Source organism: Moschus berezovskii, chromosome Y, assembly GCF_049115385.1.
Source record: "Moschus berezovskii isolate FMDL1 chromosome Y, NW_MosBer_1.0, whole genome shotgun sequence".
Classification (NCBI taxonomy): domain Eukaryota; kingdom Metazoa; phylum Chordata; class Mammalia; order Artiodactyla; family Moschidae; genus Moschus; species Moschus berezovskii.
The window spans coordinates 15,598,450-15,620,943 of NC_142489.1; the positions used below are offsets into that span (position 1 = coordinate 15,598,450).

Below are 22,494 nucleotides of genomic sequence, written 5' to 3' on the forward strand. Positions count from 1 at the left end.
GGCAGACAAGAGGATGTGCAGCTGCTGACAAGTCAGAGAACTCATCTCCAATTAAAGAATCTGTTCTGAAATCATTTTCAGGCACAATTCAGCAAGTTCATGTCCAGGTATACCCTCATTCTGTACCTTAAAGTCTGGATCGGTTATATGTATCTGGATTTTGGAATATCCATGGCACTTCTGATAGCGACAAATGGCATCCGGCACTGGAGGGAACCTGCATTCTTCAACGAATTTCTCTAACAGCATCTGTAACAAAAGTAACAAAAATGATGCGACAACACTAATTCACCAATCGAATTCTTTCAATAAGCTCTTGCCATCAAAATACTTTCAGCACAGAAAGGACCAAATGCCTTTTAGCCAAGAAACTACATTCAACTTATAAAGTTTTCCTCCTGGAGAGAGGCTGATGCAGAGACATGCTGAGAAAAGAATGGAAGAAAAGAACTGAACAAAAAATTTTCAGAATTTCAGACTGAATCAAAACCTTATACTTTGTTGTAACCCTCAAACCTCATTTTAAAATACATACCTCTTAAAACCCCGCTTTAAGCATTTATAGGCGCCTAATGAGGTAGAATTACCCTCAGGACTCCACTGTTCTGCTCAGGGTCACTTTACCTGGGACATCTTCCCACCCTCCACTAACATTCATCCTCCTCCCTGAATCCCTGCACTTGTGCTTGCCCATCCCCTGAAGAATTACACCACTGCCACCGAAACCCCCGAGACTCATGCCAGGCTTCCCAGGATGGTTCACTGATATCAATAGTTCCAGTGCCTCCATCCCAGTCCAGAATAAAGAGAGGAAAATCCAACAGTCCCTCTGTTTTATTTTTTATAACAGTTTTGTTCATATGTAATTTATGTACCATACAATTCATGCACTTAAAAGTGTATAGTTCAGTGGTTTGTTAGTATATTCAGAGTCATGTAACCATCACCACAGCCTAAATTTAAAACATTTTCACCCCCCAACAAGAAATCCCACACCCATGAGCAATCCCTCATCTTTCCTCAGTCCCCTATCCCCTGACAACCACTAATACACTATCTGCCTTCATATACAGATTTTCCTATTGTGAGCACTTCATTGGAGGTCCAGTGGTTAACACTGTGTGCTTCCACTGCAGGGGGCACAGGTTTGATCCCTGGTTGGGCAACTAAGATCCCACATGCTATGTGGTGTGGCCCCCAAAGAAAAAAGTCCTATTGTGGAGATTCCAGATAAACAGAATCACAGCGGATCTGGCATTTCGTACCTTCTTTCACTCAGCATAACGTTTTCAAGGTTCATCTATGTTGCAGCATGTATCACTACTTCACTCCTTTTTATGGCCAAATGTGTTATATGGATACACCACATTTTATTTAACCATTCATCAGCTAATGGCCTTTGAGTTCTTTCCACTGTTTGACTGTTTTGAATAATGCTACTATGAACATCCATGTATAAGTTTTCGGGAAAACTTACATGTTCCTGTCTCTGAGTATATTTAGGACTGAAACTGCTCAGTAATTTGGTAATTCTATCTTTAACCAATGAAGAACTACCAGACTGTTTTCCAAAGCAGCTCCACCATTTAAAATTTTATAGCAATGTATGGGGGTCTTGAGAATCCCTTGGACTGCAAGGAGATCCAACCAGTCCATTCTAAAGGAGATCAATCCTGGGTGTTCATTGGAAGGACTGATGCTACAGCTGAAACTGAAATACTTTGGCCACCTGATGCGACGAGTTGACTCACTGGAAAAGACTCTGATGCTGGGAAAGGTTGGGGGCGGGAGGAGAAGGGGACGACAGAGAATGAGATGGCTGGATGGTATCACCGACTCTGTGGACATGAGTTTGAGTGAACTCCGGGAGTTGGTGATGGACAGGGAGGCCTGGCGTGCTGTGATTCATGGGGTCGCCGAGAGTCGGACACGACTGAGCGACTGAACTGAACTGAACTGAACTGATGGGGGTTCTGATCTCTCCACACCCGTGCCAACACTTGTATTGTCTTTTTGATTACAGCCACCCTAATGGGTGTGAAGTGGTACCCTGTTTTCATTTGCATTTCTATGATGGCTAATTGGTGAAAACAATTTGCACGTTTGTCATCTATTTATACAAGCTGTTGGCAGATACTTCTATGCAGATCTTTCGGCTACTTTTAATTAAAGTAAGAGTTGATTCCTGTGCTTATAAAAGCTTTAGTTAAAAGCAAGTTCTGAGTATGCACCAGGGCTCACCACAAGTAAAGGCCTATCCCACTCCAGTTACATGATTTAGTCTTTCTAGAACTGGCAAAGCACCCCATGATTCTGGATACGAGACCAATTTATACTTTTTAGGTCTTCAAATACAATGTTAATAACTGTAGAAATTATAATGAAACAATGTGAAATCTTTCTCTAAGTACAACCAGCACACAACAGCGCACACTCCAGCCAGAATGCCTGGATTCAAGTCCCAGCTCCACCGTTTCCAAGCTATTTAATCCTGAACTTATCACTATACCTGTCTAAACATAATCTTCTTCATCTGTCCAATGGGAATAATCACAGTGCTCACCACACAGGGTTGCTGGAAGAGGTACACGTAATGATAAATGGAAGCTGTATGATTGGCAAATAGGAAATACTCAATAAATGTTGGTGACTCCACCAGCTTTTAAAGGGGAAATGAAGGAGCTGAGTACAGAGTGCTACTACCTCTCCATCATCTTATACCTGAGTCAAGAGTGCAGGAGTGCAGATGAGCTTTTATAGTTAGTAAAAAGCAGTGGCAAGCCACTCCAGTACTCTTGCCTAGAAAATCCCATGGACAGAGGAGCCTGGTGGGCTACAGTCCATGGGGTCGCTACTAGTCGGACAAGACTGAGCGACTTCACTTTCACTTTTCACTTTCACACATTGGAGAAGGAAATGGCAACCCACTCCAGTGTTCTTGCCTGGAGAATCCCAGGGATGGCAGAGCCTGGTGGGCTGCCGTCTATGGGGTCGCACAGAGCCGGACACGACTGAAGCGACTTAGCAGCAAGAAGCTCTACAGAAGTAATTACCTTTATCTTCCCTGGCTGAGTCTCCTCAATAACCACATTACTTGTGGGCCAAGTTAACACTCCAGGAAGACGACAGATCAAGGTTCTTGCTTTCTCAAAATGATTAAGAGCTTCTAAAAATCTGAAGTCAGAATTACAAAGAAGGTATTAAAGATAAGACATGAATTTCCATTCTCCACAAGGCACAGAGATGTCAAGCTTACCAGGAAGAGTACATTTGATAAATCACTGCACAGAAATATTCACGGTAACCCATATTTTCTTCAAAAAACCAAAGTCATTATCACTCTGCTACAAAAGTAATATAAATTAAACACGAATCTACCAGGACACTGGCTTTACTATGGTAGGTGCACAACAGTTTATTTAAAGCTGTAATTTATTTTTAAAAGTTTTCCACAATTAAAACAGAAAACTGAACAAATCTGGTTGTTCCATTTTTATTTAATTTACTAATCTAACTAAAGGAGATCCTTGTAGTGCAACACCATAGGTTCACGTCAACTAATTAATCATAAACGGGAAAATTTTTTTTTAACTTCATTCATTTAAAACAGCTATAATAAAATCCTTCTGCTGCAAAACTGTTAAAGAGCTCGTGTATTCTGGACATCTTCAGCTATAAAGCAGTTAATTATTTTAACACAACAAATGTATATGTAAACTGTCTTACTATAAATACGGTATGTTTTACTGCCAATTTACAGTTAAAAAAAATAATACCAACAGATTCCCAAAGTTCATTCAACCAAAGAATACTAGGATAATGAATTATAAGGTTCTCCCAGTCTCTATTCTTCTTGTTAGACTAGAGAAGCAAAAGGTTTCCTGTTCTTCAATCTTGAAACCGTCTCCCAATTGAAGTCAATTTTACCTTTGTGTAGATGACTTCACCTGCAGAAAAGCTAGACCACCATCCACCATGCTGCTGCTGCGTCACTTCAGTCGTGTCTGACTCTGTGTGACCCCATAGACAGAAGCCCACCAGGGTCCCCCGTCCCTGGGATTCTCCAGGCAAGATCACTGCAGTGGGTTGCCATTTCCTTCTCCAATGTGTGAAAGTGAAAAGTGAAAGTGAAGTTGCTCAGTCGTGTCCGACCCTTAGCGACCCCATGGACTGCAGCCTACCAGGCTCCTCCATCCATGGGGTTTTCTAGGCAAGAGTACTGGAGTGGCTTGCCATTGCCTTCTCCGCCATCCACCATAAGAACATTATAAACAGCAAGTCTTTAAACCAGAGACTACACATTATAACAGCAAAAAACCAGCTGGCTTATTGGTCACTAGATGCCAAACTGTATTATTTTGAAATTAAAATTTAAAAGCCTTTCCACAACACTGTAAATCAACTATACTTCAATAAAATTTTTAAAAATTTTAAATGACTTTCAAAATGGTAAAACACTTCTTCACTTATCACAACCTCCATGATGTTACACATTTATGTTATTTTTCTAGATCTAGTGAATATGTGCATGTGGTCACTGCATTAAATGGGTGTGTCCTAAACAACTTACACTAAACTTTCAAATTAATTGCATTTGTTATTACCAGTGAGATGACTGCAAAATCCTCACTACCTGTGATTCTTAATAGAGTTGTGATGGTCAGACAGTAGCTTTCGGAAGTAAAAGAAACTTCTTTAATCTTTAAAGACCTTTAAAGAAGGTTCTGGACAGCCTGTAAAGTTGAGTTCTCAAGAGTCCCAATGGTCTGATAACATTTCCTCTAAACAATTAAGATGAAAATTTAAGGATAATTAAAAGTTATAAATAATATTCAATAAGTTAATTATTTCTTTATAAAAGGAATCTAACATACCTACCTCTATACTGGGTGTAAGTGGAAGGAACAGGGAGTTGTTTTTGTTTTTTTAGAAAGCTCAAATCATAATCCTGTCCCCTAATGCACATACAGACATTTGGGGAGGTTAAGAATTGAAACAGAGAACAGATATGTACTAAAAGTTTGAGTAAGGACTTCAGGTACAAGTTCAGAAAAGAGTTTTTTTTTCTTTCTTCTAACTCATGATGTCTTTCAACAAATATATACTTCATATTAAAACCATCCTCATACAAGTTTTGAGGGGAGAATAGGTGACTACACCAAGCCAGACTTCCTGGTCCTTCACTGTCTCCCAGAGTTTGCTCAAATTCATGTTCATTGAGTAAGTGACGCCATCCAACCACCTCATCCTGGAACCTGCTTCTCCTCCTGCCCTCAATCTTTCCCAGTATCAGGGTCTTTTCCATTTAGTCTGCTCTTCACATCAGGGGGCCAAAGCACTGGAGCTTCAGTTTCAGTATCAGTCCTTCCAATGAATATTCAGGGTTGATTTTCCTTTAGGATTGACTGGTTTGATCTCCTAGCCGTCCAAGGGACTCTCAAGAGTCTTCTCCAGAGCAATTCAAAAGCATCAATTCTTTGGCACTCAGCCTTCTTTACAGTCCAACTCTTGGATCCACACATGGAAACAGGAAAAATCATAGCTTTGACTATACGGACCTTTGTCACTAAAGTGTCTTCGATTTTTAATACACTGTCTAGGTTGTCATAGGTCTCCTTTCAAGGTGCAAGCATCTTTTAATTTCAAGGTTGCAGTCACCATCTGCAGTGATTTTGGAGCCTAAGAAAATAAAATCTGTCATTGTTTTCACTTCTCCCCTTCTATTTGCCATGAAGTGATGCGACTGGATGCCACGACCTTCCTTAGTTTTCTTTGAAAGTTTGAGTTTTAAGCTAGTTTTCTCACTCTCCTCTTTCACCCTCATTAGCAGGCTCTTTAGTGCCTCTTCACTTTCTGCCATTAAGAGTGGTATCATCTGCATATCTGAGACTGTTGGTATTTGTCCGAGCAGTCTTGATTCCAGCTTGTGATTTATCCAGCCTGGCATTTCGTACGATGTACTCTGCATGTAGATTGAGGGCAGAAGGAGAAGGGGACGAAAGAGGATGAGATGGTTGGATGGCATCACCAACTCGATGGACTTGAGTTTGAGCAAGCTGCGGTAGTTGGTGATGGACAGAGAGGCCTGGCGTGCTGCAGTCCATGGGGTCGCAAAGAGTTGGACACGACTGAGTGACTAAACTGAACTGATTCTGCATGTAAGTTATTTATATATATATATATTAATATATAAACAGGGTGACAATATACAGCCTTGTCATACTCCTTTCCCAATTCTGAACCAGTCAGTTGTTCCATGTAAGGTTCTAACTGTTGTTTATTGACCTGCATATAGGTTTCTCAGGAGACAGGTAAGGTGATGTGGTATTTCCATCTTTAAAGGATTTCCCACAGTTTGTTGTGATTCACACAGTCAAAGGTTTTCGTGTAATCAATGAAGAAGTAGAATACTGGAGTGATTTGCCATTCCCTCCTTCAGTGGACCACATTTTGTCAGAACTCTTCACTATGTTCCTTGGGTGACCCTGCACAGCATGGCTCATAGCTCCATTGAGTAATCAAGCCCCTTCACCACAACAAGGCTGTGATCCATGAAGGGATAATGTAAACCATTAATTTGTATCAATTCAGTCACAATTTATAAATGACAAATACTAAAACATACAATATAAAACTTCTTGTGCCACATTATTAATGAGTTTCTTATTAGATTCAAAATTAGAAAGCACTGGTAACTGAATGGTTGATTTTAATAATTAATATTGCAATGTCAGTCCTCAAAGTAAACACAATTATCACAGTATGCAGGAGAAGATGTCAAAATCACTCCAGAACAGGGATCATCATCACATGAGACTTCAAATGAGTTACCGGCCTAAAGCATAATGTAGTGCAGTTTCCACTAACCTGTTTTTTTTCAAATACACTTTTCCAATTCCACAGTAGGCCAAGCAATCAAGTCCCTCACTACAATAGTGGTCAATCATCCTCTTAAAGTGGTATTCAGCTTCAGATAACTCCTTTAGCAGTAATGAGAACAATGAGCACTTACACAGAAAGAAAGGCTGGGAACAGATTTTACCTGAAGGTTGATTCTTTTTACGTAATATTAAAAACACCTGTATACCGAAAAATTTCTGTGGTGTGATCTACACCTTCTGCATTTCATTTTCTGAGCAATTACATAAAATATGACCATATGGATACTCAGACACAGAACCAAAATGATCCAGCTCTAGAATGAGAAGCTGGCACTGAACACAGGCAATGCACCGAATGAGCATTTACTAACATACACACAGGACCCAGTGTGTGCTGGCTAAAAAAGGCATAAGCTCATGGCAAAAAGATTGATTTGGACTGTTATAGTGCAAATGCACAATAACATATATCCTAGTAAGTACTGCTCCCTTAGGGTCACAGGAATTCCAATAATGTTGCCACAATGTTTTGTGACATAAGACAAATGTTGTGTCCTAAAAACAGCTATTCAGTAAAAATTTAGAACGGAAAATACATTCTTTGGACAATTCTCAACAGTGGAAGCCTCTGGGCTTTGAATGAATTTTGTTTTGGAAAAAATCCAAAAGATATTTAGCTCAAAGTAATACTGGTCATCACTCCATTCTGGGTGATAAAGGAAATGTCACTACAGAATGGAGTTAAGAAGACGCTCTGAAGTCAGTTCTAAAGGAGGCATTCCAAAGCAAGGGCTTTTCTGGAGTAAATGCATCAATTCCTTCTGGAGATACTCTGATTGATAAAAGAATGATAGACATTTAAAATAATTTAAAGTTCTATCATTGTTTTTTTAATCAAAATTAAATCAAAGTAAATTAAAAATGTAACAAACTATTTCTTCAATTCTGATGAAACAAAATATGATATTTATTATTACTCCTTTGAGAACATGTCGTCCTGGCTTCAAAAATCTACCAGAAAACAGACTGAGACAGCCCCTAATGGAAGACATGCATCTGCCCCATCAGGACAAGGAAAGCGGCCTGTCATGGGGAAAATGACCCTCAGGCTCTGCGAACCACTCAGAGTGAACCTCATCAGGTAGCTGTTAGGGTTAAGCCTCATCTAGCCTAGGAAGCCTGGAGTCTAAGTTGGTACACAGGATAATTTCTACCTGAGGTTAATTCTAGAGCCATTTCTACTTCTTTTCAAAAATCCAACACCATGGAAAGCAGAGTATAATGCTGGGCAGTGCAGGTAAGGAAGCTTTCCAGGAGCACACTAAAGGACCAGAGTAACGGACACCAGGTGTGCTCATACCCATACTCTGACTGCATGTGGTTATGTTAAGCTCGAACTCTAGGAAATAATAAAATACCCAAGGTACTTGCTATCCAGAACTAAGAGCTATTAATATTAGCATTTTAAGTATGTTTTTAAAAATAAAACAGTATAACACAAAATTGAACTCTCCTTTTTTAACCTCCCGAGTCCAACTTCTTTCTTCTATCACTAAATGCAACCATTACCTTAAACTTGATATATAAGGCTAGTTCATGTATTTATTTTTCTTTTATAAGATGCAGATAGCCATAAACAATATACACTTCTGCTCTGTAAATATTCCAAATTGTACATAAGTGGTATCACATTGTTTACTACATTTCTAACTTGCCTTTTTCCCTCGATGTATTTCCAAAATCTATCATGATACATCAGGTCCTTTATTTTTTATACGAATAAAAAGTAGATTCCCACTGGTGGCCTGGCATAACTTTTTTCTAATGGAAATACAAACTAAATTTTCTTTTTAAAAAAATATCACAAACTAAATTAAATTTAGACATTTCAGAAAAAATTATCATCGCTTCTCAGCCTTTTGGCCAAGATCAAGTGTAGAAAATATTATCAAGAAAGTACACAGACAGCGCTCACTAAACTTCCTGTGCTAATCATTTCATGATTTACATCAGTCAGATCATTATGCTGTACACCTTAAAATTATACAAAGCTGTATGTCAATTATATCGCAGTAAAACTGGAAGAGAAAAAAAGTACTCAGAAGGAAATAAGTCCAGATGGGAAAACTATTTTAACATATCTTCTAAAGTTAATGGTGTATTTTAAGTCTATTATCACTGTTACAAATCTTACCTCAGGCTGTCCTATTCCAAGGAGTGAAATGGCAAGTCCGTAGACTACTAACACATAGTTAATCATGGCCAGGTTCAATCGCTGTCAATAAAAATCCTCATGTTAAATATCTGAACATAATTCTGCCCAATTTACACCATATTGATATGATAACCACAACAGTAAAGAAGTGTAAACAACCTAACTGCTATTGGGTCAAGGACAAACAGAATTAGAAAACATATTTTGCAAAGATCTGCAATTATATTGCTATGAAGTGTTTAAAACGCAGAATCACTGTATCAGAATTACTTGAATGAACATGGTTCATAATAGAAAAATTGATATCCTATTCTTCTGCATAAAAATGGGAAGAGTAATAGACTGCATTCTTGGGTTAGCCATAAAGTCCATTTGGGTTTTGCCATACCATCTTATGAAAAACTCCAACAAACTTATATGGCCAACTCAATATTTGCTCTCTCACAACCCCACATAAACTATATAGCCAATACTTTCTTTGTAGATGAAAAGACATAACTAAAGTGAGCCCAAATCCTTGATTTTGTACTCTAATAAAAAGAAAAAGCCAAGAACTCTAACGAACACCAACTATAGTGCAATGAGAGTTTAAACCCAGGCTGTATAGCTAGGGCAACCATAGAGGCTGAATCAGAGCATTATCTGCATCTCACAACCTGCATTAGGTTCAGCCAATCTCAGCACGGTCTAAGATACACTAAAACAACGAAACCAAAGTTTTCATTCTCGTCTACATTCCTCTGAAATGCGTAAGCACTGATAAACAGATCACCAGGAGGCGATTTTACCTTTAATTTTTGAGAATCTAAATCATTGAGCAATTTTGTGAAGGTTTGGGCGGCGCTGCGGCAGCGCTGCTCCAGCAAGGCCCTGTAGCCATCCTGGATTAAGCTTCTCAGCATTTTCATTTTATTAGCAAAATCCTGCAAAAAGAAATTCTATTTCAGTAGTCTAGAGCTATGCATGTTTAGTCTAAAACATAAGATGCCAAAGTTCATCATTAAGCAGTTATACTTTATAACTGATCATAAAATATGCAAAGCTAACCTTTATGCATTATAGCCCTTTTTCAGCACACCACCAATAAAGTAGAAATTAAAATGTACAGCTTCACATCTTAATTCCAACATTTTCAGTCCTGCTCATGACAGGAAAGGGTGGTTCACTTTATAATACTACGCCGTGTTCTCTTTACCAGACTAGACAAGACAGTGTATGGAAGTTTTAACAGCACAAATGGAGAACATTAGCCATCATTTAACTAAGTATATTATTTGGCTGAGACTTGAACAATTAGACAAGAACGAACAAGCAATCAATTTACAGGTCACTATCAGAGTTCAACAACTGCCCTCACGTCCTGGAACAAACCCTAATTCTCAGCAAGAAATGGCTACTTCAATCAGTAGCTCTATTCCTGCCTAATATGTATTTGAATATAATTAGAACTATTGGCAGAGATATTATAATACTAGGTTAAATGCAAAGGGAAGAGCATAAACAAAAAATTGCTATAATGCATCCTGAAATAAAGTGAGAAAAACTGTATAATCTGAATATACATGAGCATATACATTATAATTTGAATTCAGATTTTAGTTACACGGCAATAGCTATAGGCCAGAAAAGTTGTTTGAAGACTGGAGAAATAAGACTACAGGCTAAACTTACATCTCCTCACGCCCTGACATACATGTGTACACCGTTCACTGGAGCAGAAAATGCAAATATGTGCATGACATGCCTCACTGTTTCTAACAATGAGGATCCAAAAGGACACCCCACTGCACAAAGCACAGAGGGAAAAACAGTCTGGTCACAAACAAAGCTACCTCTTGCTTTTTTGTCCAATCAATCAAAGTTTAAGAGAACTTCACCCCTGAATACACATAGAAAAGAACAGGTCTCACATAAACTTGTTATTTACTACACAGTATTTAAATAGCTCAACAACAGCCATATTTATGGTATGAAAGGAATTTTAATACTTACAGAAGACGATGTGCTATCTGCACACATACTAGTTTATTAGCCTTGAATGAACTAATTCCATTCTAACCTTTCATTCTAGGAAACAGATCCATTTGCCTTATGATTCACTGGAAATTAATCCTCTCAATACAGTACAAGTCAGTGGTCTGTACTGAAAGCTCCATGAGTGGGCTGAATGGCACTGCCAGTCCTCAGCATATACAGGGGCCTAAGTAAAAGTGTGTTAAACAAATGAAGGCTCAAAAATAACTATCATTTTTATTTAAGGAAACTTTTGTCTTTAGAAACTGTCTTTAGTATTTAAGTCCCTCAGTCTTTAGGATCAGTAAAATCAAAATAAAGTGACAATTTAAACACTGTTAAAAATTCTAAAAACGCTTTCACGAAACTAATTAGAAAGCTGTTGAAACTGATTAGGAAACATTAAAAATGCTTGAAACTTGCTTCATTCCAACAGACCTTAAAAAGAAACGTAATATATACCTAAAATAGATAAAAGAATTTTAAAATGACCCACATATTGAAATGAGTATTGTGTTCCATGTTAATATTCATTTGGGGGAGATTTAAATCCAGTATTTTATTTTAGAAGAAATAGACCTATATTTACATAGAGCACTGAATTGTCAAAGCAGACTTGTATGAATCATATTTAACCAAAACAACTTTTCACCGAAAATAGTCTATAGGTATTCAATGACTGGAATAGTAACTAATCATGGTTGGTTCTGGAAATTCTGGATTCTGTTGTTGTTCAGTCGTGTCTGACTCTTTGGGACCCCATGGACTACAGCACACCAGGCTTTCCTGTCCTTCACCATTTCCTGGGGTTTACTTACACTCTTATCCATACAGTCAGTGATGCCATCCAACAATCTCATCCTCTGCTGTCCCCTTCTCCTCCTACCTTCAATCTTTCCCAGCATCAGGGTCTTTTCCAAGGAGTCAGCGCTCACATCAGATGGCCAAAATTATTGGAGCTTCAGCTTCAGTCCTTCCAATGAAGACTTAGGGTTGATTTCCTTTAGGATGGACTGGTTTGATTTTCTTGGCAGTCCAAGGGACTCTCAAGAGTCTTCTCTAACACCACAGTTCAAAAGCATCAATTCTTCAGCGCCTAGCGTTTTTCACGGTCCAGCTCTCACATCCATACATGACTACTGGAAAAACCACAGCTTTGACTAGATGGACCTTTGTTGGCAAAGTAACGTCTCTGCTTTCTAACCTGCTGTCCAGGTTTGTCACAGCTTTTCTTCCAAGGAGCAAGTGTCTTTTAAATCTCATGGCTGCACTTACTGTCCACAGTGATTCTGGAGTCCAGGAAAGGTTGGTCACTGTTTCCATTGTTTTCCCATCTATTTGCCATGAATTGATAGGACCAGTAGTGATGGGACCAGGGCTTCCCTCGTGGCTCAGATAGTAAACTGCCTGCCTGCAATGCGGGAGACTCAGGTTCCACTGCTGGGTCGGGAAGATCCCCTGGAGAAGGAAATGGCAACCCACTCCAGTATTCTTGCTTAGAAAATCCCATGGATGGAGAAGCCTGGCAGGCTACAGTACACGGGGTTGCAAAGAGTCAGACATGACTGAGAGACTTCACTTCCTCTTTGAAATAAGGAACAGATAGTGTTAAGTCCACTGACTTTGTTCTTTGTTCTTTTGATGGGACCAGATGCCATGATCTTTTGTTTTTTGAATGTTAAATTTTAAGCCAGTTTTTTCACTTTCCTCTTTCACCTTCAACAAGAGGTCTTTAGTTCCTCTTTGCTTTCTGCCATAAGGGCGGTGTCATCTGCATATATGAGGTTATTGATATTTCTCCAGGCAATCTTGATTTCAGCTTGATCTTCATCCAGCCCAGCATTTCACATGATGTACTCTGCCTATAAGTTAAATAAGCAGGGTGACAATATCCAGCCTTGACATATTTCTTTCCCAATTATGAACCAATCCATCATTCCATGTCTGGTTCTAAATGTTTCTTCTTGACCTGCATACAGACTTCTCAGGAGGCAGGTAAGGTGGTCTGGTATTCTCATCTCTTTAAGAATTTTCCATAATTTGTTGTAATCCACAGATTCTGTTAAAGTTTCTGTTTCTGAGTTTTCATAAGCTAGATTTTTCTAGAAATTTGTCTATTTCATCTATATACATTTTCAAATTTCTTGGTATAATGTTCATAATGGTATTGTGATACAGTAATTGTAATATTAAAGAGTCTGTAAGTAATGTACCTTTTCCATTCTTGAAATTGTTTTACTGTATCTTCTTTTATCAGTTTCCATGTGTGCTCAGTTGTTTCCAACTCTTTATGGCCCCATGGAATTTTCCAGGCAAGACTACTGGAGTAGGTTGCCATTTTCTTCTCCAGAGGATCTTCCCGACCCAGAAATAGAACCTAAGTCTCTTGCATCTCCTGCACTGGCAGGCAGATTCTTTACCACTAGCATCACCTGAGAAACCTACCAGTGTCTGCTGCTGCTGTTCAGTTGCTCAGTTGTGTCCGACTCTTTGTGACCTCATGGACTGCAGCATGCCAGGCTTCCCTGTCCATCACCAAATCCCAGAGCTTACTCAAACTCTGAGTCAGTGTTCACTCATGTTCACTGAGTCAGTGATGCCATTCAACCATCTCATCCTCTGTCATCCCCTTCTCCTGCCTTCAATCTTTCCCAGTACCAGGGTCTTTTCTAAAGAGTCCACTCTTCACATCAGGTGGCTAAAGTTTTGGAGCTTCAGCATCAAGTCCTTCCAATGAATATTTAGGGTTGTTCTCCTTTAGGATTGACTGATTTGACCACCTTGCAGTCCAAGGGACTCTCAAGTGTCTTCTCCAACACAGGTTAGTTTCCATACTGGTGTGTAAATTTTATTTATATTGTCAAAGACAAAGAGTCAACTTTTAGCTCTATGGATCCTTTATGTGTTGTTCCATTTCATTACTTTCTTTTTCTTTTAATAGGTAAGAAGTAGACTTATTTAGAGAGAAACACACTCCACAGAGTGTGGGCCATCTCAGAAGTTAAGAGGCTCATTTCATTATTTTCTACTTTGTTATTTCCTTCTACTTTCTTTTTTTGTTGTTGTTTTTTCCCTTGTTCTTGGGAGGAAAGTATCACTAATTTAAAAGTCTTGGAAATCCCCTGGTGGTCCAGTGATTAACACTCTGCACTTCCAATGTAAGTTCCAATGCAAGAGCATGGGTTCCATCCCCGGTCAGGGAACCAAAGATCGCACATGCTGCAGTAATAAGCAAGTAAATACATCAATGTCACTATTCTCTTAATACATGCCTCTGTTCTCTTAATACATGCATTCAGCTTGACAAATTTCCTTCAAAGTAATCTTTTAGCTGGATCCCTTGCATTTTTTAAAATATTTTCTTTGAGAGCAGTTTTAGGTTTACAAAAAAACCTAAGAGGGAGGCACAGAGATTTCCACATACTTCCTTGTTCCCTTAAATGCATAGCTTCCACCACTATCAGTATCACTCATCAGAATGACATACAGTTGTTTTTTTTTTCCTTAAACCAAGGATTAACCGACACTGACACCGCATAATCATCCGAAGCCCACAGCTTACCTGTGAACCCTATGGCTCACTCTTGGTGTACATTCTACAGGCTCAGACAAGTGCATAATGTATCCACCATCTACACTATCAGACAAAGGATTTTCACAGCCCAAGAAATCCTCTGGGCTCTGCCTATTCATTTCCTCCCCCTTAATGTACATTTTTTATTACTTACTCAATATCATAGAAAGAATTTTATGTACAGTTATCTGATAAATCAAAGAATAAAACGCTTGCTCCTTTAAGATTTTATGGTAGGTGTAATAAAACTGCAGGTATTTAAACCTTTTAAAATTATTTAACTTAAAAGTTAAAACTTTGGGAAGCAAAGATCACCAAAGCGTCACATCTTTGGAAAGAATTGCTTCTTCCTTTTAACACTTTTGCAGTATTAACCATTAGTTAAATCTCAGCTTCACATAATTACCAACTTAAAATTTAGATTTAATGATAGTTTGGTCTCTTAGCAATCATCTACTAAATTCTACGTCCATAACTAAAATTACATTAGAAAAACCCAAAAACTTAAAGAGTGGTATGTGATTAGACTTCATTCAAGTGACAAAATGTTATGTTCAGAGAGACTCTTTTCCATTAGCAAAGTCTCTGCCTTTACCTGGTGTGCGGCTCTGGAAGATTTAGAAAACTGTTTCTCCAAAATGTTTTTCAAATCTACTGGTAAAGTTTCCTGTGAACCAGGGCTAAAAGAGAAAAGTACTGTTGTGAATTATTTTAAAACAATCCTGCTTATATAAAGGAAAATACTATTATTTATTGAAAGTCATATCAAACATTGACCAAATGGAGAGTCACAAATTCCTAAACAGAAATATTACCAAGATGCTGATTCTCTGCCAAGTAATTTCTAAGTTTAATAAAACCCCTATTAAATTAGAGGGGAAGGAGGACCAGATGAACTCATTATACAGACATTATGGAAGAACAGCTTAAAAAAAATAATAAATTTGGGATTTACACTAATCATCAAGTTATTACAAATCTAAGTCATCATAACAACAAACTCCTGAGATAATCAATGTGCCCAATAAATACTGCAAAGATGTTCCATCTCATGCAAAAATCAAATAAAAAGACACAAACATTTCAGAAAGGCTGAGCCTAAAGGTGGTGTTTTCTGACACCAAATGTGTGGTGCTTTGAAACCAAATACCTGTAATTTTCCACACCAATTCAGCAACATCAACTGAGAGTCCAACAATTCAATTCTAACACCAGCTGTGGAGTTAGTAACTCAGGCCCCACAAGTTAGAGGCTCAGTCCCACAAGGCTGCCCTCACTTCAGTCACAATGGGGTACCCAGGCTACCCACACTTATGCCCCACTGACTACAAATTCAGGGGTTTCTGTGACCATCCCTTAGGTTCAACTATTCCTGAGGACAACCCAGAGAACTCAGGAAAGCACTTTACTTATGGTTATCAGTTAGTCGTAAAGGACAGAGGTTGGGAGCAGCTCAGTGGAAAAGATGCAGGGAAGGTGTTGGGGAGAAGCACCAGGCTGCTTTCACGCTGCCCCCGAGTCACTGCTCCCTGCCATCGCCATGTATTCACCAACCCAGAAGCTCCCTTAACCCCTGTGTTTGGAGGTTCTTACTGAGATATCATTACACAGGCATGAATGATTAAATTACTGGACACTCGTAACTAAACTCAATTTCTAGCTCCCTTCCCCTCCCAAAACACTAGCGGGTGGGGGGTGCTGAAAGTTCCAACCAATCACATGTTTTATCTATTTGGTGACCAGCCTCAATCTTGAAGACAGGGGGCCCCAGTCTTGAGTCACCTTATTAGTATAAACTCAAGTAGGGAGGAAGGAGCTCCAAAGTCTTTTCAAAGTAACCAAAGGCTCTCTCTTCACTCAGGAAACTCCAAGGGTCCTAGGAGCTCTGTGCCAGGAACTAGGGACATGGACCAAATCTATAAACATCTTTCTTATACCATACTCTCTCGCAGCTTAGTACCAGTATGAACACTGCCCATTTTTTGAGAACAAAATATGGCAAAAAATATACACAAAGGGCACACACATATATATATTTGAATATATATATATTTGAAAATGTATCAAATGCCCTTTGATGACAATTCCTACTCTAGCAATTCCTCCTTCACATAACATCTATACCACGAAATATCCTACAGCCATGAAAATGAAGAATGTAGATATCCATGGTCAGATATGGGAAGGGAGTCAAGGCATTTTAGAAGAGATAAAGGCAAGCTAGAGGCCAGAATGGTTCTAACAATGAAAATGATAGTGTTAACGATGATAGTTCCAGTGTACTGAACATTTACTATGTTCCAGGGCTCTAAGAATTTTATGTGTTTGTCCTACTTGGACTTCCCTTATAGCTCAGTTGGTAAAGAATCTGCCTGCAATGCAGGAGATTCCTGGGTCGGGAAGATCCCCTGGAGAAGGAAATGGCAACCCTCCAGTATTCTTGCCTGGAAAATTCCATGGACAGCGGAGTTGGTGGGCTACAGCCCATGGGGTAGTAGAGTTGGACATGACTTAGCGACTAAATCACCAAACCACCATCGACTTTATTATATAATAACCTCATGAAATAGATATAATCAAGAAGAGTATTCAGTCTGAAAACAGAAACAAAACATCTGGAAAATCAAGTTAACTTTAACACAATGGGTTGAAATTTTAACTATGCATTCAAAGAATATACATGTATTGGGTTTTGGTTTCTTTTTGTGCTGAGAGAAGAGGGGTGAGGAGGAAGACCCACGGCTTTTCTAACAAATAAGAGAATAACATAAGGCACTATGGCTTTGCTTTCTATATAACTTTTGTAGCACCATGAAAAAATGGTACTTTACTAATTTCTCTTAGTGCGATGATATTCAAATGATATTCAGTCTCCTTCAAGCACCTATCAAGGAATCAGCCTTCAGACACAAAGAGAAAACTGAAGACTAGTGGAACTGTGGCAATGAAGGCTTTATAGTTTCACCAGCATCATTTTCATTGTTTTCATGAATTTCTGTATCTACTGTAAGATTTACACTTTCACTTTGCCATCAATTTACATCGCTGAAGGTAATGGGAGATTAAAGACTGGTGCCAAGAGTTCCTACTGTTAATTGGGGGAAATGCTTGGTAGAACCACTTTGTAAGTGGTTGGTTTATTAGTAAATCCTTTCCTCTAACGGGATAATGACGCAAAAGGGCCTCTGAATACACACACAGCCGTGTCAGGGCATGTAGAATCAGTTTCCAGATGGTCAAGAAATGATTAATAGCAATTTCTAAAGAAAGGCACTAGAGAAGGAACTGAGAGACAGGTGAAATCAAGTGAACAGTGAAGGAGATCAAATATTTACTTTGTAGTTATATGAATATGCCTTCCTCTTCCTGAGCATGTATTTTGAAATTTTAGAAAATTTATGCTGCTGTATCTCCTATTAGATGACTCTCAGTTAATTAACATCCAGGATTAAATAATCCTTTAGCCAAAAATGATCTTCTTCCAAAGACATGCCTAGACATTTGAAAGAGATGTACTTATCATAATACACATATGCAGAAGTAGCTACTACTTGAAAGAGATTTATTTTTCCTTTCTTCTTGGGAGGCGGACATTATGGAAACAAAATAAAGCAAAAGAAAAAACAGATAAGAAACATACCTGAACTTCTCCAATTCACTGTTTCAAGATTTTTGTTTCCCTTTATATTTTGGAGGCTGACCTGCAAATACAAAAGTATTTGTTCCTGAAATCTGTACATAAAAATCTATAAGCTGAAAAGAAAAGTTTTTTTAAAAATGTACCCTGGAATAATAAAGCAAAGGGAGCAATATTGTGAGTCTAACAGGTAAGCTATTAAAAAAAAAAGCTACTGATAGTGTTTCTCTATGTATGCTATAAAATTACTGTAAGAATAAATTATAATGATGATTATCATTTAACCCTACAGTAGATACAGAAGAGATATAGTTTACAAGAGATATAGAAGACATATAGAAGGCTATAGTTGCTTTCTTTTTTTTTTTTTTTCAGGCTATAGTTTCTATTCTCAGGGAGTTTATAATCATATGGGAAGAAAAGACAGTCACTTCAGTAATTAAACAACAATCCCCACTAAGAAGGGAAAATCACGTAAGTTGGAGTGACTGGGAAAGGCATCAGGGGGGATGCAGCAACTGTGTTTAAGGTAACAAGTAGGATTTACATAGAATGGGCCAAATGGAGTTCGTTTTAAGAAGCACTAGGCAAACCTGTGTGATTGAGGGGGTTATGTAAGGACAGGCTGAAAGGGGCAGCTGGTGTGAATGTGTACATGCCCAGTGCTCTGACTCTCCAGCTCAGCCTTGACCTCCTCAGGAGGAGCAGAGCGCCACTGTACACATTGTACACAGCTGTGCACAAGAGAGCACAGGTGGGGACGAGGTACATCTGAAGGAAGCTTTGGGAGAAGCAAGTCAGCTATGTACCAGGGAGGGGCTGACAGCCTGAGCTCTGGGGGGCCGCAGAAAACCAGAGGCTTCTAGAAAGAAGAGTTCCAGTTTGATTTCTACTGGGTGACCTAGGGCAAAATTTAATCTAATTCTGGGACCTCAATTTCTTTGAACATAGATGCAGAACTATGAACAGTATTTAAATGATTTAAATGTTCTGTCTAATAATGGCCTAAGAAATATCAATAAATTACAAGCCGTTTTTAAAGAAAAACAGTTTTATTCTCAAGTATTTTGCATATGCCATAAAGTCACATCAGGGAAGGCAGGCACCTGTGTTTCCCCGCTTTGTACCTGCGCTACAGTGTTAACCAGTGGTAAGTGGTTGGATATGCAGCACTGGAGCCTAAGAGAAGATAGAGCTGTAGGAAGTAAAAGACCGAAACGACTGCCGGAAGCAAAAACACTGAAAAAAAATAAAGGAACCAAAAAACTAGTGAAAGAAAAGAGGGCAACAGGATCACTAACTAGAAGGTCAACCATCTAACCACAATCACTCTGAAAGGAGCTCATGAAAACTTGAGGAAGTAACGTGTGTGTAACCACAACCTTGGAAAAGACTCTGATGCTGGGAGGGATTGGGGGCAGGAGGAGACGGGGACGACAGAGGAGGAGATGGCTGGATGGCATTACCGACTCTGTGGACATGAGTTTGAGTGAATGCCGGGAGTTGGTGATGGACAGGGTGGCCTGGCGTGCTGTGATTCACGGGGTCGCAAAGAGTCGGACACGACTGAGCGACTGAACTGAACTACAACCTTGAACCACTGAGAAAATCTGAATTCTCTCAAACTTTGTTTTAAAAGGCAGAGAAGAATGAAATCCACTTCAGAATGACTTCCTTCAGAAGTGGGAAGTATAAAGGGACACAGAAAAAATGCGACATGAGTATTTGCTTCTCTGAAATCTTTCATTTCCTTAAGACACCAAGTAGATGACGTCTGCTGTATCTGTGTTTTCTAGATGCATAAATAAATGCATGCACTAAACACATATAATTTAAATAAACTAGTATTAAAGTATATTCATTCTCAACATATACTTAGGGGTGACATCACCCCAAAGAAAGTTGGAATTGGTTACCGGAAAATGAAAAAAAAAAATCTTTTTATATATAAGGCACACATGTACATACAGAGCATAAAACAGATAAATAGTACCTGAAGTATTAAAGTTTCATGAAAGGAGAAACAGCTCTAAGAGCAGGGGGTAGATAATGAAATAAAGAAACACTGGCCTAGTAGAAATTAGGTAGCAGACCAAGAGAGCATCGTTTTTCCTTTCTATACCTTGACCTGGATTTCCAAAATTAAATTTATTAAGTAATATGAAAAGACTGAGCATTTACTTCAAATAAATATTCCAATTTTTTTCTAGACTCAGAAGCACTGTAAAGTAAAAGGAGAACAGCAAATACAAGTGAGGCTTTTGCGAATTTTAGCACATGGAAGCTTAGGCAACACTACATGAATTCAGCAAAAATTTACAGAAGGGGGAAAAACTCACTTGATGGTGGTACAAATTCAGGATGACAGTCACTATCATCTACTTTCAGAGATTCATCTACCACCTACCATGAAAATAAAATTACTGAGACTTTAAAAAAAGATACAGCCATGAACAACAGCTAAATAATTAAGTAGAACAGAATTTATCTAAGCACCTAAAATATTCAGCTTTACCAAATGAATAAACCAACAAAATGCTAAGAACTGCACAATAAATGCTGAATTAATCCTATAACATCTTTCCTTATGCTCCTCTCCCAAACTGAATATAGCCTCTTTGAGACTTTCATTATTAACAACAAGAGAATTCTATGGTGAATTGGGAAAGTTCCCTTCAATGACCATCTAAGTCCAAGACACCAATTCCCCCTTTTCCCCCTCAAGCCCCAGAAAGAAATATAAATGTGAACTTGACCTCTGAGTACATCACAGGTCAGAGGAAAACTCAGACACAGGTCATCTGGGACACTGAGCACAGAGCCAGGCTATAGGCTTAGAGATGCCTATCAGTTTCTATTATCACAAAAACATTATTATAAAATTTGAGACTATCTATACTCAAAATAATTTTAATATTGGTTTTTCACTGAGCTTACCTTTGGATTCTGATTACCACTGTTTGCCATTTCGTGGTTTGTTTTTCTGAAATGTTGTTCATTTTCCACAAAGTTAAGTGAAGTACTAAATGCAGGTGCTGATAAACTAGGTACGTAGGCCCTGAGCAGTAATAAAAGAAGTAATAATTTTATTTCTATTGATTAGTACTTTTTTAAAGTTATCGTTCAAACAAGGAGGTTTTAGCAAGTACAGCCTTTTTTCCTCGAAAGCAAAGTAATAGCTTCGAAAAGAATCTCTACCTCTGAGATTGGGTTTTTACATTAAACATTGCTTTAAATTTGGAATTAAAAGCTCAAAATAGATGAAGAACAACTAAAGAAATGTATACTGGTTTTTAACATTAACATAAGTAAGTCTCTCTGTTATACATTTAACAGTTTCAATATGCCAGGCATGTGGGTAAAGTTAAATCTATTTTAACTGCCAAATAAAAAAAACATAGAATCCTGACTGCTATTTGTTTTCTTATGAGAAGAAAATGAGCTCCAGTCTATCTGCTGCATACTTCTAACAGGAATGTCTCAGCCTCGTTTGAAAAGGTATCAGGAGGCTGGAGGCGGATGCTTCCAGGATGGAGGTGAGGGCTGAAAGGCACAGACTGTGCCCCTGGTCTCTGCTGCCAGGACCCTCGTGGCCAAAACTGGTGCCAGCGAAGCACAGTTATGTTCTCTTAACACTTCACGCCTCCTCCCCATGGGCTTAGGCTATGGCTCTCCAGTACACATATATGCAAATAGCTCAGCAAAACAAATCACAGGTCATCACCTAATCTTACAAACACACTTTAAAATCTCTTCTTGAGATTTCCCTGGTGGTCCAGTGACCACGACTCTGCACTTTCAATTGCTGGGGTCCTCGGTTCGATTCCTGGTCAGCGAACTAGATCCCACATAATGTCACTAAAAATTCTGCATGCCGCAACTAAGATCTGGGGCAGCCAAATAAAAAAATACTAAAATCAGTAAAATAAAACTTCCTCTTGTCCTTCCATTTCCAACTTTATTGTGGTTGCTATTATATACTAAAGCATCAGACAGCAACTCAAACTCACAGAGCAAAACCACTCCAAGTAACAGCTACTGATATGATATTAACTCACCCGCTTTCACAGAAGGTTTTGACTGGATGACTAGCTGGTGTTCGACCTATAAAAATGAACCACACACACACACAATAATCAGTGGATTGGCAACACATACTTTAAAAGATTTTCAC

The 22,494-nt window shown here is 38.6% G+C and overlaps 1 protein-coding gene across 3 annotated transcripts in view; it reads right to left on the minus strand.

Annotated features, from left to right (window-relative positions):
• LOC148773064 (E3 ubiquitin-protein ligase TTC3-like) overlaps nucleotides 1–22,494 on the minus strand; it is a 128,635-nt gene that overhangs the window by 57,639 nt on the left and 48,502 nt on the right. For 2 of the 3 annotated variants that reach the window (XM_088834496.1, XM_088834495.1), the window contains exons 2-11: nucleotides 22,379–22,424; nucleotides 21,258–21,378; nucleotides 20,660–20,723; nucleotides 18,324–18,384; nucleotides 15,279–15,363; nucleotides 9,885–10,019; nucleotides 9,076–9,156; nucleotides 6,868–6,980; nucleotides 3,054–3,174; nucleotides 127–249 (exon numbers count right to left, since the gene is read on the minus strand). In XM_088834496.1, the coding sequence (XP_088690622.1) occupies nucleotides 127–249; nucleotides 3,054–3,174; nucleotides 6,868–6,980; nucleotides 9,076–9,156; nucleotides 9,885–10,004 (558 nt within the window). In that variant the 5' untranslated portion in view covers nucleotides 10,005–10,019; nucleotides 15,279–15,363; nucleotides 18,324–18,384; ... (1 more) ...; nucleotides 21,258–21,378; nucleotides 22,379–22,424. The remainder of the gene's footprint in view (nucleotides 1–126; nucleotides 250–3,053; nucleotides 3,175–6,867; nucleotides 6,981–9,075; nucleotides 9,157–9,884; nucleotides 10,020–15,278; nucleotides 15,364–18,323; nucleotides 18,385–20,659; nucleotides 20,724–21,257; nucleotides 21,379–22,378; nucleotides 22,425–22,494) is intronic. The other variant, XM_088834497.1, reaches the window with a different exon arrangement.